The following is a 14,667-nucleotide window of genomic DNA, read 5'->3' on the forward strand; positions in this document are numbered from 1 at the left end:
CTCTCTCTGGGTTTTGACTAATGCATATGTATTTGTTATACTACGTACCCACCATGACAATCTACAGAATAGTTTAACCACCATAAACAATCCCTTGTGCTTTACCTATTCAAACTTTTCTTCATCAGCCAAATCCCTAGAAACCACCAATCTTTCTATTTTCTCTACAGTTATGCCTTTTCCATGTATGTGGAATCATTATGTAGCCCTTTCAGATGGACTTCTACCACTTAGCTACATGCATTTAAGATTCATCCACATCTTTTGGTGGCTGTATAGCAATTTCTTTTTATCATTAGATGGAAGTACCATAGTTTATCTATCCATCTATGGAAGAATATCTGGGTTGCTTCCAGTTTGAGGTGATAATGAATAAAACTACTATGAACATGTATGTGCAAATATTTGTGTGAAGACAAGTTTTCAAATAAGCTGGGTAAATAGCTAATGGTATAATGCTGGATCGTATGGTAACACTATGTTTAACTTTGTAAGAAACTACCAAACTATCTTCCAATTTGCAATCCCACCAGCAAAGAATAAAACTGCCTGTTGCCTTGCACCCTTGTCAGCAATTTATTGTTCTTTTTTTTTTTATTTTAACCATTCTAGGAAGTAGAGGTATCTCTACACACTTGTTGGAATTTGTAATTCTCTAATGACAGGTAATGTTTGCTGTGGACTGAATGTTTGTGTTTCCCCAAAATTGTGACAAAAAAATAATTCATTCACTTCAGATACAAAATTCATATGGTGGAGAGAATGTTTTGAAAATTGTTAGGCTGAATATTCACTGCTTATGGAAATATCCACTGTTTGTATGTCATCATGCAAATAGAGTATCTCTTGTTTTAGATGTCCTTGAGGCATATGGAGAAGGCATCTACTTTGTTTAGGATTAAATATAAAGAGAATTCTCAGACTTGAAGGGACATTAGATGTCATCTGGTGCAATCCTACTTTTATGAAGATGAGGCTAAAGCGTTCAGGTGACTTTGCCAAAGTAGTACTGACATAACTATAATACCTTAAGCTGAGAATGGAACTAAAGTCTCCTAACTCTGTGCTGATACACTCTCCACTAGGGATCTTAGCTATCTGTGATCATCTCTCAAAATGGAAATGAAATATGGGATTGAAGGGCCAAAAATTATGAACAATGAAGAATAACATAAAAAAGCAGAAATACTTTCCAAAGTAAAGTGACATTTCTCTCCTTTTTTGAGCTGTCTTCATGAATTATTCTCCAAAATTCAGGTCCTCTGGTAGGAACTGCAAAACAACAAGTTGCACGTGTGTTCTCAGAAGAAATACTTTTCAATCGTAGTATTTGAAACACACACTTGTGCATTTTTAAGACATGTTTACAAAATCTCTACAGACCTTTTACATCCATGACCACTGTGTAGGCTGGAGCACTCCAGTTACTCCAATATCCCACTCCATCCAGCCTCTTACAGCGCACCTGAGCAGCGTAGACCGCACACAGGTCTGGCACCGGGAGACTGACAGATTTTGATTTTGCATCATATACCTCATACATCTGAAACAGAAGTCAACGCATTAGATTGACCATGACTGACACATAGGTGGCTAGAGGGCCCTGAGGTACATTTTACTCCAAATCGAAGAGTGAACTGACTTCATGACTTCTGGCTTTGAAAATGCTCATATCAGGCTTGGATCATGAACTCCTTCAGGTTAAGGACTATCTTAGTTCCCTTCTTGTAACCCGATTGGGACTGGTTCACTTGCAGCCTCGCTTCTCAATCGTTCTCTGTCCACTAAGCATCTAACCATAAAAACTATTAAGAATTTTAATTGAGTAGTTAATAGGGCCTGCTGTAGAGGATCTCTGATATTCAGTCTCCTCAATAAGCAGGTAAAGGATCACACTCATTTCAGTTACAATCATCATGACCTAATGATGTTTGTAAGTCTTTGCAGGCTGCCATCCGAAAACTGACACCACAAGTCATCATATGCACACTTGCAACTCGGGGTATGATTCTGGTTTATTTGGTAAAAGCAGCTTCTAAAATATATTCATTCAATATGTGTACTAAAGAATATTATTAGATGTTGGAGGAAAAGGGGTTTGTTGGTAAAATAAGTTTGAGAAACATAGGGTGAAGTAAATTCACAAATAAATGTTTCTTTAATGCAGGACCTTTCCTAACCTTTAATATGTAATAAACTATAACTTTACACTAGAAACATACAGTGATGCAGGGTTTCCTAAACTTATTTAACCATGCAAGCTTTTTTTAAGAAACATTTTATGGGACCAATGATAAAAGCTAGCTTTTGGAAATGATAGATTGTGGGAAATTTTATTTCTTTAAAGGATTAAACTTAGATCACTGTAAAAAAAAAATAGCTTCAGAATACAGAGAATATACTAAATCAATTTTATGACAACAAAATAAGTTTTATGAAATAAAGTTATTATAACAGTCAGAAATAACATTTAGTGAAGCAAGCTAAAGAAATTTCTAGATAAAAGTTACCTTCCACTGTATTTCTTTTCCATTTAAGCCATAACGAATCTGGAACTGAAGATTATTCTCTGGAAAAATTGGCTTTTTCCAAGATATTTTCAGTAATCCAACTTTTGCAGTAATTTCTGCTTTCACACTTGTTGGAGGTAATGGTTTTACTAGAAATTAAAAAAACAAAAACAAAAAAACACAGTATATATAACAGTAATGATGCTTAAAAAACCATTCTTATGATGTTGTAATCTCCATACCTTATATTTATAAAGCAGTATCTCTTTTTCAAAAATGTCACATCCCTTATCTCATTTGCTCCCCCACAATTTTATGTAATAAATACAAAAGGGATAATTTTGCCAATAGATTGGTTCTTTAAAAATCAATACATTGTCCATGTCTCTCTGTTTATAGTAAGACCTGATTAGAAATTAAACCCTTAGCTTTGCGTCCAGAAGATACCATACTGAACACAGGATAAACATCAAGAGCAAATTCTGTTTCTTTAATTAAAGGCAAAAAATATGTACTGCATCCATTTCCACATCTGTGAATTTCAAACTCTTCTCCTACTACCTATTAGAAAGCATTTCTGGGTCAAGGTCAGAGGTAGTCTTACAGAGTGAAGAGTTGGCTCTCTGAAATCTATGAAAAACAGGCTTTTTTTTTTAGCTGTATTTTTTTAAATTAACTTTTTTACAATATACAAAATAAATCAGTGTCTGCGGTCTCCACTTTCAGTTCTCGGGTGTCAGGGTTCTTTCCTGCAAGCTTTCTGTTGATTATTCAGGAAGTTTTTCTGTATTTTAGTTGTAATTCCAGTTTGTTCCTGGGAGCATGACCAAACAGCATCCACTTACTCTGCTGCCATTTTAGTTGTTTTTATTTTTAATTTTATTGTTTAAGGTATTACAAATAGTAGTATATATGTCTCCTTCCTCTCCCCCCGCTCTCCCATTGACCTTCTAGGGGTCAGAAATGGAGGCAAAGGTGACTAGAATGGCAAGAACATGTTTTTAACTAGAAAAAGACAATGCACCAACTCAACATATTTGGAAACCAAAATTCCCAATGCCCAAGCACAACAATGTGACTTTATGTTGAAAAAAAAAATCTAAACATTATGAATTTATCTTCTATTTAACAAAATGTAGGTTTTAATTCTGATGTGTACTAATTATTTGAAAGTATAATTATCTGAGTGAATCAAATGGTGAATTTTGGCATCTTTCCCACAATCATAAATGGATCATTTCTCAAAGATTCCACAGTAATAATACTAGAGGGATATAGCAAATTTTCCCAGCATTCTCTTAATCATTTGAAATCAAAATATCTTTTGAAAAGAGTATTTAAAATTTCATCTTGAATGTTATTATTCCTTGTCTATTTTCTCTTCTTCACTTGACTTTAGCTATTTTGAATGCTGCTCCCTACACAGCATCATAAATTAAAGCCTTGAGTTATTATTATTCAGATTACAAAACCATCAGAATACCTAAATTAAACATTGAGATTTAAAAACTCCCAATGTTTCCATAAGTATATTGGGAGAAAAGTACAAAGTAGTGAATTATTTATAACTGGAGGCCTGATGCACAAAAAATTCGTGCAAGAACGGGCCTTCCTTCCCCTGGCTGCCAGCACAGCCTTCACTGGGACTGGAGCTGCCTTTTTGCTCTGGCCCAGAGCCACCTTTCTGTCTTCCCATTCTTCACAGAGGCCTGGAGTGGCTAGGGTGGTATGGAATGCCTGTGTTGTTGCCATGGCAACGACACAAGCATCCCTCTCCTCTCCTGGCCACTTGGCACATGGAATACAAATCAACCCACCATCTTTATTGGGTTAATTTGCATAATCACTCCTGATTGGCTGGTAGGCATCGTGAAGGTACAGCCAATTTGCATCTTACTCTTTTATTAATATAGACACTATAATGCACTTGGAGGGGAGGGGTCCCTCAGCCTAAGCCATCAGTCAGACATCCTTAGCGTTGCTGCGGAGGTGTAAGAGGCTCCTGCCACTGCCACTGTGCTCGCCATCCATGAGCCCAGCTTCTGGCTGAGTGGCAATCCCCTGTGGGAGCACACTGATCACCAGAGGGCAGCTTCTGCACTGAGTGTCTGCCTCCTGGTGGTCAGTGTGCATCACAGCAACCCATTGTTCTGCTGTTCAGTTGATTTTCACATTAGCCTTTTATTATATAGGATTATTAAATTTCACTCATCAAATAGTATGCTGAAAGTATTCTTATTGCTAAATAAATTGTGCGACAAAAAATTTAAAATATAATAAAACTTTCAAATGCTGATTGTCATCAATTTTACTGTAAGCAAAAAAAATATTTAAATCTAATATGATCAGAAAATAGTAAAATACAACAACTGCCCTGAATCAACCTAAATCCAAATCTGCTAGTAAAAATGAAGACACACAACAATTTAACTTACTCATGGAATTAGGAACAACACACGTTGGAGGAGAATCCAGTGAACCCAGAGAGTGATTGATTCTTATCCACATTGTGTAGCCGGATAATAGAAAGATTGGCTGAAATATGCATTCATAAAAACCATCTCTCTGCAAATGGCAATCTTTGGGTTCAGACGTGGAATGAATAGATGGAACATCAGAACAATAAAGGGTGCTCCTTGAAAGATATGAAAACAGTCCATTAATATACAACATAGATGAAAGCATTAAGATTTGAGAATTCTGCTTTGCTGTTTCAAAGGTACCGTTTTTGCTCCACCTGAAAATAGTTATCCTTATTAAAATAGTTATTTTAGAATTCCCAGCTACATCACAATCTTGTCTTTCCATAAAAGCATACAGAAACCCTTATTAAATATTTCATTAAACACTAAGTGGGAATGCAAATAAATTAAATGGCATTGCTCTAACAAGGAGATAATGATCCAGTTAGAGAGAGAACATATTAACACTTTGAAAGCTACGCAAATATTATACCTATGTGATACTATTTTAAAACTACAGGCCAAAAGCAGCAGTAGGCATCCCTAAGATGGGAAGGAAAATAATTTCCTTACACTTTCAATACAGATTAAATTCTACAACAAACCGAAAACAGTCGATAGTAATTACGGCATAATTACAGTGTCTGATTATTTTCTAGTTCAAAGCAGTATAATTTTGAAGATATCAGTTCTTGATTTGTATATGAATCATACAGTCAAGAATATCATTCATCTTTACAGATAAGAAAATCATTTTTTATATAACTGAGCCCCTATCAACACCCTGCCTCAAAACATACAAAGCATTTCTCCTCTTCTTTGAAAAAGCCCTTCTGCCATTATTTGCTCTTAATACGGCATTAAAATGGCTAAAGTAGCAGTTACTGCTTTCTAATGAAGTATATTCTACTATCCTATTTTAAGAAGAATATCTATAAGAATACCGTGATGGCGGTAAAAATTTCTACAGGAAATTTTTATCTCAATATATCCACACAAAAATAAAAACAGCAAAAAGAACACATACCTATAATACCTCAATTGCAAAGTACTCCCCGCGAGTGATTGGATTGCATTAGTTGACCATCTGCAAGTCATTTTAGTTAAGTACCCATCAGTTTCACATATTATATTGATATTGACATCTATTTAAAACACATAAAAATATTAATATATAGCAAAAACACCAAAAAATGCTTAATGAAAATAAACGAGACTCTAATACAGGGTCCATAAGATAAATTTATCTTGTGGAACAAAAGGAAGAAGACCTCAGTGTGCTTACCAACCACATAGAGTTCAGCATAGCGATGGTGGCACTCATTCTCGTTGCAGCAGTACACGGCATCGTAGGTGAACTTTCCTCGCAGCCTGGTTGCATTCAAACTGGGAAGAGTAACTTTGCTAACATGGTCCCCCATGATGTTATACTGGCTTTCAGGAATTTTCTCAGCTAAATTCATCCACCAAACAATCTTTTTTGAGGAAACAATCTTGTTTTCATTTTTGTAAATGCAGTTAAAAGAAACATTAGACCCAACACTTGTCAGAATTTTAGGTGGAAAGTATATGACATCTGTAATGAGGGAAGAAAGGTAGAAAAATCAGATGAAGAAAGAAAATATTGTGTAAATAAAGCATTCAAGGATGACACTGCCAAAAACAAAACAAGTGTGCTAAGAGACTGAATAGCTATAACTGCCTATTTGTGTACAGCTATTTAGTGTCCCAAGCACTCTCATTCTCAAATACTTGACCTTGCATAAATATCTTCAGTTTATTATAATACTAGAGGCCTAGTGCACAAAATTTGTGCACAGGTAGGATCCCTAGACCTGGCCAGTGATCAGGGTCAATCAGGTTCCCCGCCTTCTTGCCTCCTCCTTCCCTCACCCCCTCAGCACCTCACTGCCACCACCACAGCTAGTCAGTGCACAACATATCGGGTCTAGTAATAATTAATGTCGTTTTTAAACATTCATTTAAAATCTTGCTTGGCGTTGACTTGTATTGACATAACCTTCAAACACGTGGTATCTACAGAATGTGTGAAGTGCAATTAACAAGTTTTGCTTGAAAAAGTTTGTGTTTGGTTTGGTTTTTGTTTCAAAACTAGGGCTAAGAAGATGGCGGATGAAGAGCATATTCGGCACTGCATGCTTTATGAGTTCCAATTAGGAAGAAAAGCAAGTGAGGCTGCAAAAAAACATCCGTAGTGCTCTTGGTCAAGATGCAGTTAGCGCCAGAAAATGCCAGCGTTGGTTTGAGAAATTTCGCGAGGGAAATTTTTCCTTAGATGACAAGAGTGGTCGAGGCCGTGTGTCCAATTTTGATCAAGAAGCTCTTCAAGCTCTTTTGGTGCAAAATCCTCAAATTACCCAACAAGAGCTTGCGACAACTTTAAATTGTTCACAAAAAACAATTTCCAATCAATTGCGTGCACTTGGCAAAGTCCAAAAGTTTGGAAAATGGGTTCCTCATGAGTTGACCAACAACAACCTTAATCAAAGAGTCACAATTTGCAGTTCGCTCCTCTCTCATCAAAACCGTTTGCCGTTTTTAGAGCAAATTGTTACCGGAGATGAACAATGGGTGCTGTATGTTAATTTGAAAAGGCGGCCTCAATGGTTGGACAAAAATGAGGCTCCGCAGCCCACGCCAAAACCTGACTTGCATGCGAAAAAAGTGATGTTGTGTGTTTGGTGGAATTTTAAAGGAATTCTTCATTATGAACTTTTACCATCTAACCAAACCATTACAAGTGCAGTGTATAGTGCCCAATTGGAAAGGTTAGCCCAAGCTTTAAGAGAAAAAGAACCCGCGCTGATTAATCGCAAGGGCGTAATTCTTCACCACGATAACGCACGACCGCATACTGCAAGAATCACTGCTGAAAAACTGCGCCAGTTGGAATGGGAAGTTCTCCCTCAACCTGCATATTCTCCTGATATTGCCCCTTCCGATTACCATTTGTTTCGTTCTTTGCAAAACTTTCTTCTTGGAAAAAATTTAATAATGAAGAATGCCTCAAAAATGCATTGACCAAATTTTTTGCATCAAAATCACAAGAATTTTACAACAGAGGGATTAAAATGCTTCCTGAGCATTGGGCACAAGTAGTAGAAAACAACAGCAACTATATTGTTGATTAAATTTTGTTGTATTGTTTAAATAAATTCGATTTAAAAAAGTATTAGAAAACGACATTAATTATTACTAGACCTAGCAAGCAATCAAACTCCCAGTCTCCTGGTTGAATTCCCGAGGGGACAATTTGCATATTAACCTTTTATCATGTAAAATATGATTTCATGAGTAATGATCACTTGCTAAGCAATAGGTAGAAATTTAACAAAAGTGAAATGTGGTCTAATTCCACAATGACTTGTCTTCCATGAGACTTTGCTTTAAGAATCAGTGAAGCTTGCCAAAACCGGTTTGGTTCAGTGGAGAGAGCATCGACCTGTGGACTGAAAGGTCCCAGGTTCAATTCTGGTCAAGGACATGTACCTGGGTTGCGGGCACATCCCCAGTAGGGGGTGTGCAGGAGGCAGCTGGTCTATGTTTCTCTCTCATTGATGTTTCTAGCTCTCTATCCTTCTCCCTTCCTCTCTGTAAAAACTCAACTAACTAACTAAATAAATAAATAAAAGAATCAGTGAAGTTTAAGGTGAGTTCTTAAATTTCTATAACATCCCTCCCCCACCAAAAAAAAAAAATGGTGGACTATTGTCTCATTTAGATATATGAAAATTTCAAAGTAACAGGAAAGGTACAGAAATAAGATTTAAATAAGAAAACTAGTTAGGAAATGTAAAATTAATGCACCAATATACAAAACAAGTTTGTATATAACTGCTCTGTAGCATCATTTTGAGTTATTTTATGCCAGTCTCCTGTGTTTGAAGACAAAGGGAACCAAAATTTTTCTAAAATATTATTTTTAATGCCTATACACTATCCCATACTACTTTTTCAGTCCCCTGTGGTTGGAAACATAGTTTGTCCATATCTTTAATTAGAAATAGAATAAAAATGTACAACTGTTAACAAATGAAGAAATTATTTCTGCCAGAATGCATTATAAAATCAGTATATTTAAGGTAACTCATTTTCTGCTGATAAAATATGAATATCTGTTTTCTTATATGACATTTTTTGGATTATCCCAACAAACAAAATTGAAAACACTTAATTGGTTTTTAAGTTTTCTGCAATAGCATGCTAAACTCCAATATCTTTACTAGTATATTTACAATCTACACCAGACATTGGCAGTTAGACATAAACAGGAAAAAACTTACTAGCATGAAAGTACTGAACAGAAGCCAGTGCATTAGGCTTATAAACTAGTGTGGAGTGGCATTCAAGCCTCATAGTACATTACTTGCTGCATACAAGTACCTAGCGGGACCTGAGAGACCATTAACCTACCTTCCACGTGCTTCACATCTTGTTACTGAGCTGCTTCAAAAGACTCTGAATAATCCATTTTTCAAAAGATTACAAATGAACTTTAAAAAATTAAGTTGAAGCTTTTTGTTGTAAAGGTAATAAAAACACAAAAAATTTCACTTCAAAATTGAATGCGTATAATTATGGCTTAACTGGGAAGTCAGATTAAAGTCAAAGTATTTTGGCATTTACTAAGTGCTAAAATACTAGCTTAAAATAAGAAAGACAATTTATTAAAAACCTAACAGCTTGTAAAATTTCCACTAAACAAATGTATTGAAATTGATGAGATAAATGTTGAATATTAACTTTTTAAATAATATAAATATGGCCCAAGCAGATATGGCTCAGTGGATAGAGTCAGCCTGCAGACTGAAGGTCCCAGGTCTGATTCTGGCCAAGGGCACATGTCCAGGTTGTGGGTTTGATCTCCAGTTGGTGTTATGTAGGAGGCAGCCAATCAATGATTCTCTCTCATCATTGATGTTTCTATCTTTCCCTGTCCCTTCCTCTCTGAAATCAATAAAAATACATATTTTAAAATAATAGTAATATAAATATATGTTTTATTCTCATATGAGATAGTATGCAATATTTAATTTTTAAAATAAGAAAACAAAAATGATTTTCTTCTCATGGCCAAGTAGCAATACCTTTTCAGAGTTTACATTAATGAATTTTATTAAAAGAGGAAATAGTATTGATAAATATTAATGAATTACTATCAAAACACTTTATATAAAGTTATTTGAAAATGTGCTTTTTAATAATGGAAAATATTTTTTTTTAATTCTTGGAGCAAATATAATGGGAAAAATATTTTCTCTAACCGGTTATAAGAACCGCCACATATGAAATATAGAAACCAACTAATAGCTACTTATCCTCTTCTTTGGTAGCAACAAGAATGCAGTCAAGCCGAAACCGGTTTGGCTCAGTGGATAGAGCATCAGTCTGCAGTCTGAAAGGTCCCAGATTCGATTCCAGTCAAGGGCATGTACATTGGTTGTGGGCACATCCCCAGTAGGGAGGCAGCTGGTTAATGTTTCTCATCGACGTTTCTAGCTCTCTATCCCTTTCCCTTCCTGAAAATCAATAATATATACATATATATATATATATATATATTTTTTTTTTTAAAGAATGCAGTTAATAAAGGTATTTAAGAATTCAGCACTTCTAATGTTTGTTTCCAGTATGTAGCATAACCTCAATGCAATATTATTAGACCAAAAGTCCTAGATTTTTTTTCTAAAAGTCCAAGACCTCCCAGCAGCTATAATGAAAAAACTTAGCTAGCCAATTCATTTTACAAGAATCAATAATTCCTTGATTAGGAATAGTCAATGCTTCATTAACTGTGGTGCTTGGTAGGTATAGCTTTAATATCAATGATATCAATGAATAAAAAGTGGTAACTATAAAGGTACTGATAATTAGCCTTCTGTTTGCTATAACAGCAATATATCAAGTAGCCTCTGTTCAAAAAATAAATAAATGAAATCCTAAGATTTTGGAAATGATAAAGCATTCTAAATAAATAAAACTATTCTAAGGCTCATGTGCCTCTATGTAAAATAAAGTTGTAATAAGCTATAGTTTATCTGATGTTAAAGATAACTTTAAAAATATAAAAACTCTCAAAATTAAGCATCTGAAGTGAAAAAAAATTTTTATCACATAATCTGTAATAGTCAAATATAATTTTTAATATTTGAAATGTACATCAAATAAATATAGCTGAGCCCAGCCATCCTGGCTCAGTGAGTGAGCATTAACCTTTGAACCAGGAGGGCACAGTTCAATTCCCAGACCGGGCATATCCCCAGGTTGTGGGCTCAGTCCCCATGTGCAGGAGGCAGCCAATAAATAATTTTCTCTCATCATTGATGTTTCTATCTCTCTCAATCCCTCTTCCTTCTTCTCTAAAATCAATAAATCAATATATATAGAAAAATATTTTTAATAAACATATCTGATTTTTCAAAATGTGAGTTAAGGAAGCCTGACCAATGTGGCTCAGTTGGTTGGAGCATCGTTCTGTACACCAAAAGATGGCAGGTTCAATTCCTAGTCAGGGCACATATCCAGATTTCAGGTTTGATTCCCAGTCAAGTCCCATGCAGGAGGGCAACTGATCAATGTTTCTCTCTACATCAATAATTCTCTTTCTCTTTCTGAGTTTGTGAGTTTGAAACTTTTATATTAACTGTACATTTTGAAAAAGAATGTAATTCAATAAGATACTGCTATCTTGTAATTCAACAAAATACCTTGGAGCTCTTACACAACATTTCATTAACAAATTAGCTTTTTTCAAAATGTAAGTAGAAAACGTCTTTCTGGTTTAGTGCCACAAAAATTTAAGAGTCTTATAATATACCAAACACAACTTCCAAAAACATATTCCCTTTTCAATAGAAGGTACTGTTACAAAAACCTACCTTGTGTGGTAAAAATAACAGGGGTGCTCCAGTCACTCCAGGTGCCTGGGCCATCCAGCCTCTTGCTCCTCACCTGAACCTCATACGAAGACCCTGGAAGCACACCGTCTACTAGCAGCGATGTGGCTGAGACGATCTCATCAGCCTGTTAAATATTATTTGAAAACACAAAAGTATCAAGTCACTGCGAGCCCTTTACCGAAACTGATCACAAACAAGTCTCAACAAATTTCAAAGAACTGAAATCTTATAGAGGAGTTAGCTGGCCAAAATGAAATTAAACAGAAATCAATAACCAAATAACAAAGGTTGGTACACTAGTCAATAAAATTTTACATAACCCATGAGTCTGAGAATCACAATGACAATAAATAAATATTTTTAACTGGGTGATAATGGATATGACTTTTCAAATCTTGAGATATATAGCTAGTGTCAGTGAGAAATGTCATGCCCCTGCTGACAACTGGAAAGCACACGGTGGAAATGATGCACAGGGTAAACAGAACAGTTTTGTTCCTAGAGGAAAACGTCACCGAAGGAGGGCATGAATAATTTTTAAGAACCTTAGACTGATGATAAACTACAGTGAATCAAAATGCAGTTTGTAAAGTAGAAGGAAAATATTTAAGAGGCCTAATTGCATAAAACAACCACCAGCAAAGAATTGCTTAGCGAATAAATTTGGTTTTCTAGTGATATACTCTAAAACTATTGGACTTTCCTGTGTCTTAGACTTCAAGACACCATAGAATAAAAGTGGTGAAAAGCATTAGGAACCCATTAAACAATATCAGATCACCTCTAGTATTTAAAATCATGTTTTCTCAATTTTACAGTTCAGAAAGCTGAAGTCCAGAGAAGTCTAAACTCTGATTTTCCATACACATCATAAATGGATTCCTATCCTGCTCTTTATGAAAATGAAGACTCAAAAAAGTTAGCCCAGATCTAAGAAAACAGATATTTATCTCTAAATTACAGAACAATTAGTCTTACAAAGTGCCGAAGTCCATGCATGGCCCATGAAGTTCTTTACAATCTTCTGTTCTCCTCCCCTAACCCTCTGGGTTTTTATTGCATACTAGAGGCCCCATGCACAAAATTCAGGCAAGGGGCTCACCCCTCACAGCCTTGGCTTCATCCAGAAGGTCATCCGGACGGTTGTCCAGAAGGTCATCCAGACAGCCATTCTGCTGTTTGGTCTAATTAGCATATTAGCTTTTTATTATATAGAATTAGTTGATTGATTGGTTTTGATTGAGGTAATTGGTTAGTAACATTACATTGGTTTGGGAAAACTGAATAGTCCCATGCAACAGAACGAAACCAGACCACTATTCCCTTTGATTTTATTCACTTTGATTTGCACTCTTACTCTTACTCTCATTCACTCCTCTGGCCTCCAGCCTCTCACCAAGGTTAGAACCTCTAAATGGCTGATTTCACTATTTGGAACCAAATTCCCCAAGATACCTACATTGCCATCTCCTTCAAATCCTAGCTCAAATGTCAGCCTCTCAATGAGATCTTCCCCCACCTCCATTTAGTACTATAACCCACCATCTCTCGCCAGCACTCCCAAGCTCCTCTCATTTTGGTCTACTACCCCAGTATATCCTGATACAAGCATGCCCATTCTTGCTTTCTAGCAGGAGTTCCACAAAAATGTACAGAAAGACTGGGAGGGGAAAGGATGTGGTGTACTTTACAGTTCAAATGCATATACTGCACTGCATGTAAACAAATATACAAAGCCATTTTTTAAAGGATTAAATGTAACATCAGAAATCAAAGAAGACCGGTAGGTGAAAAAATTATAAATAAATTCAAAGATGAGGGGAGAGGAGAGAGGTCAATCTAATATATGTAAACTTTTTTTAAGAAGAGGAGCTTTCTCTATCACTAAATTCTGGAAGGAATTTGTCATGTTCCCCAATATATAACATAGATCCATATATAAGCAACATTGAGTAACATCAAGTAATTTGTCTAAAAGCATTTTACAGAAGATGCAGAAATGCCATTCATATGGTAAGTTCCTATGCTGATATTAAATGAAAGCCAGTGGTGCAATGGTAAATTATAAAGGATTCTGCTCTACAGGAGCAGGCACATTTGGTATGCGGAGAGCACTTTCTATGGAACTTGGATGGGTCTCACCTTTTACTTTAGTTGCATCTCAACTTTTCCTTTACTAAAATATACTTACTTCTCTCTTACTTGTAGAATTCTCTGAATATTTCACTTGATATTGAAGTTGAAATGGTACCAATGTTGAACTGGACCAAGAAATATTTAAACCACCACTGTCTGTGATTTCCATATGCAAACCTAATGGTGGATCGGGCTTCACTTAAGAAAAAACAAACAAAAACATGTTTTAGTCAAGCATTTCTTGTGATAATCATCAAATGAAGTCAAATTGAAATTTTAGCATATCTTGTTCTTTCAACTATTTAAAAGGTGATCTGGAGGACACATTATTTGAAAGTCTTAATGTTAAAATATAATGTCATATGTAGATTCAAAAAGTGATATATCCTCCCAATAACTTAGAAAGAAGTACAGGAAAAATTGTGAGGAAAATTGTTTCAGATATCTAGAAAAGTGACTAGTTATGTCAAAAACAATGATGCAAAGATATGAGTAAAAAGTTTATATATAAACTACCTAAGGAAATATGAGCTGAGAAAATAGTAACACTATTAAATTATATGTTATATAATTATATATTAATAATTACATGATAATTATCTATACTAATAAAAGAGTATATGTTAATTAGACCGGATA

The 14,667-nt window shown here is 35.3% G+C and overlaps 1 protein-coding gene across 3 annotated transcripts in view; it reads right to left on the reverse strand.

Annotated features, from left to right (window-relative positions):
- LEPR (leptin receptor) overlaps positions 1 to 14,667 on the reverse strand; it is an 83,290-nt gene that overhangs the window by 19,691 nt on the left and 48,932 nt on the right. For all 3 annotated transcript variants that reach the window (XM_045584501.1, XM_036444755.2, XM_036444756.2), the window contains exons 6-13: positions 14,084 to 14,226; positions 11,872 to 12,016; positions 6,258 to 6,548; positions 6,000 to 6,117; positions 4,946 to 5,145; positions 2,511 to 2,659; positions 1,384 to 1,543; positions 1,190 to 1,272 (exon numbers count right to left, since the gene is read on the reverse strand). In XM_045584501.1, the coding sequence (XP_045440457.1) occupies positions 1,190 to 1,272; positions 1,384 to 1,543; positions 2,511 to 2,659; positions 4,946 to 5,145; positions 6,000 to 6,117; positions 6,258 to 6,548; positions 11,872 to 12,016; positions 14,084 to 14,226 (1,289 nt within the window). The remainder of the gene's footprint in view (positions 1 to 1,189; positions 1,273 to 1,383; positions 1,544 to 2,510; positions 2,660 to 4,945; positions 5,146 to 5,999; positions 6,118 to 6,257; positions 6,549 to 11,871; positions 12,017 to 14,083; positions 14,227 to 14,667) is intronic.

The sequence above is a fragment of the Pipistrellus kuhlii genome, unplaced genomic scaffold (assembly GCF_014108245.1).
Source record: "Pipistrellus kuhlii isolate mPipKuh1 unplaced genomic scaffold, mPipKuh1.p scaffold_m20_p_2, whole genome shotgun sequence".
Classification (NCBI taxonomy): Eukaryota; Metazoa; Chordata; class Mammalia; order Chiroptera; family Vespertilionidae; genus Pipistrellus; species Pipistrellus kuhlii.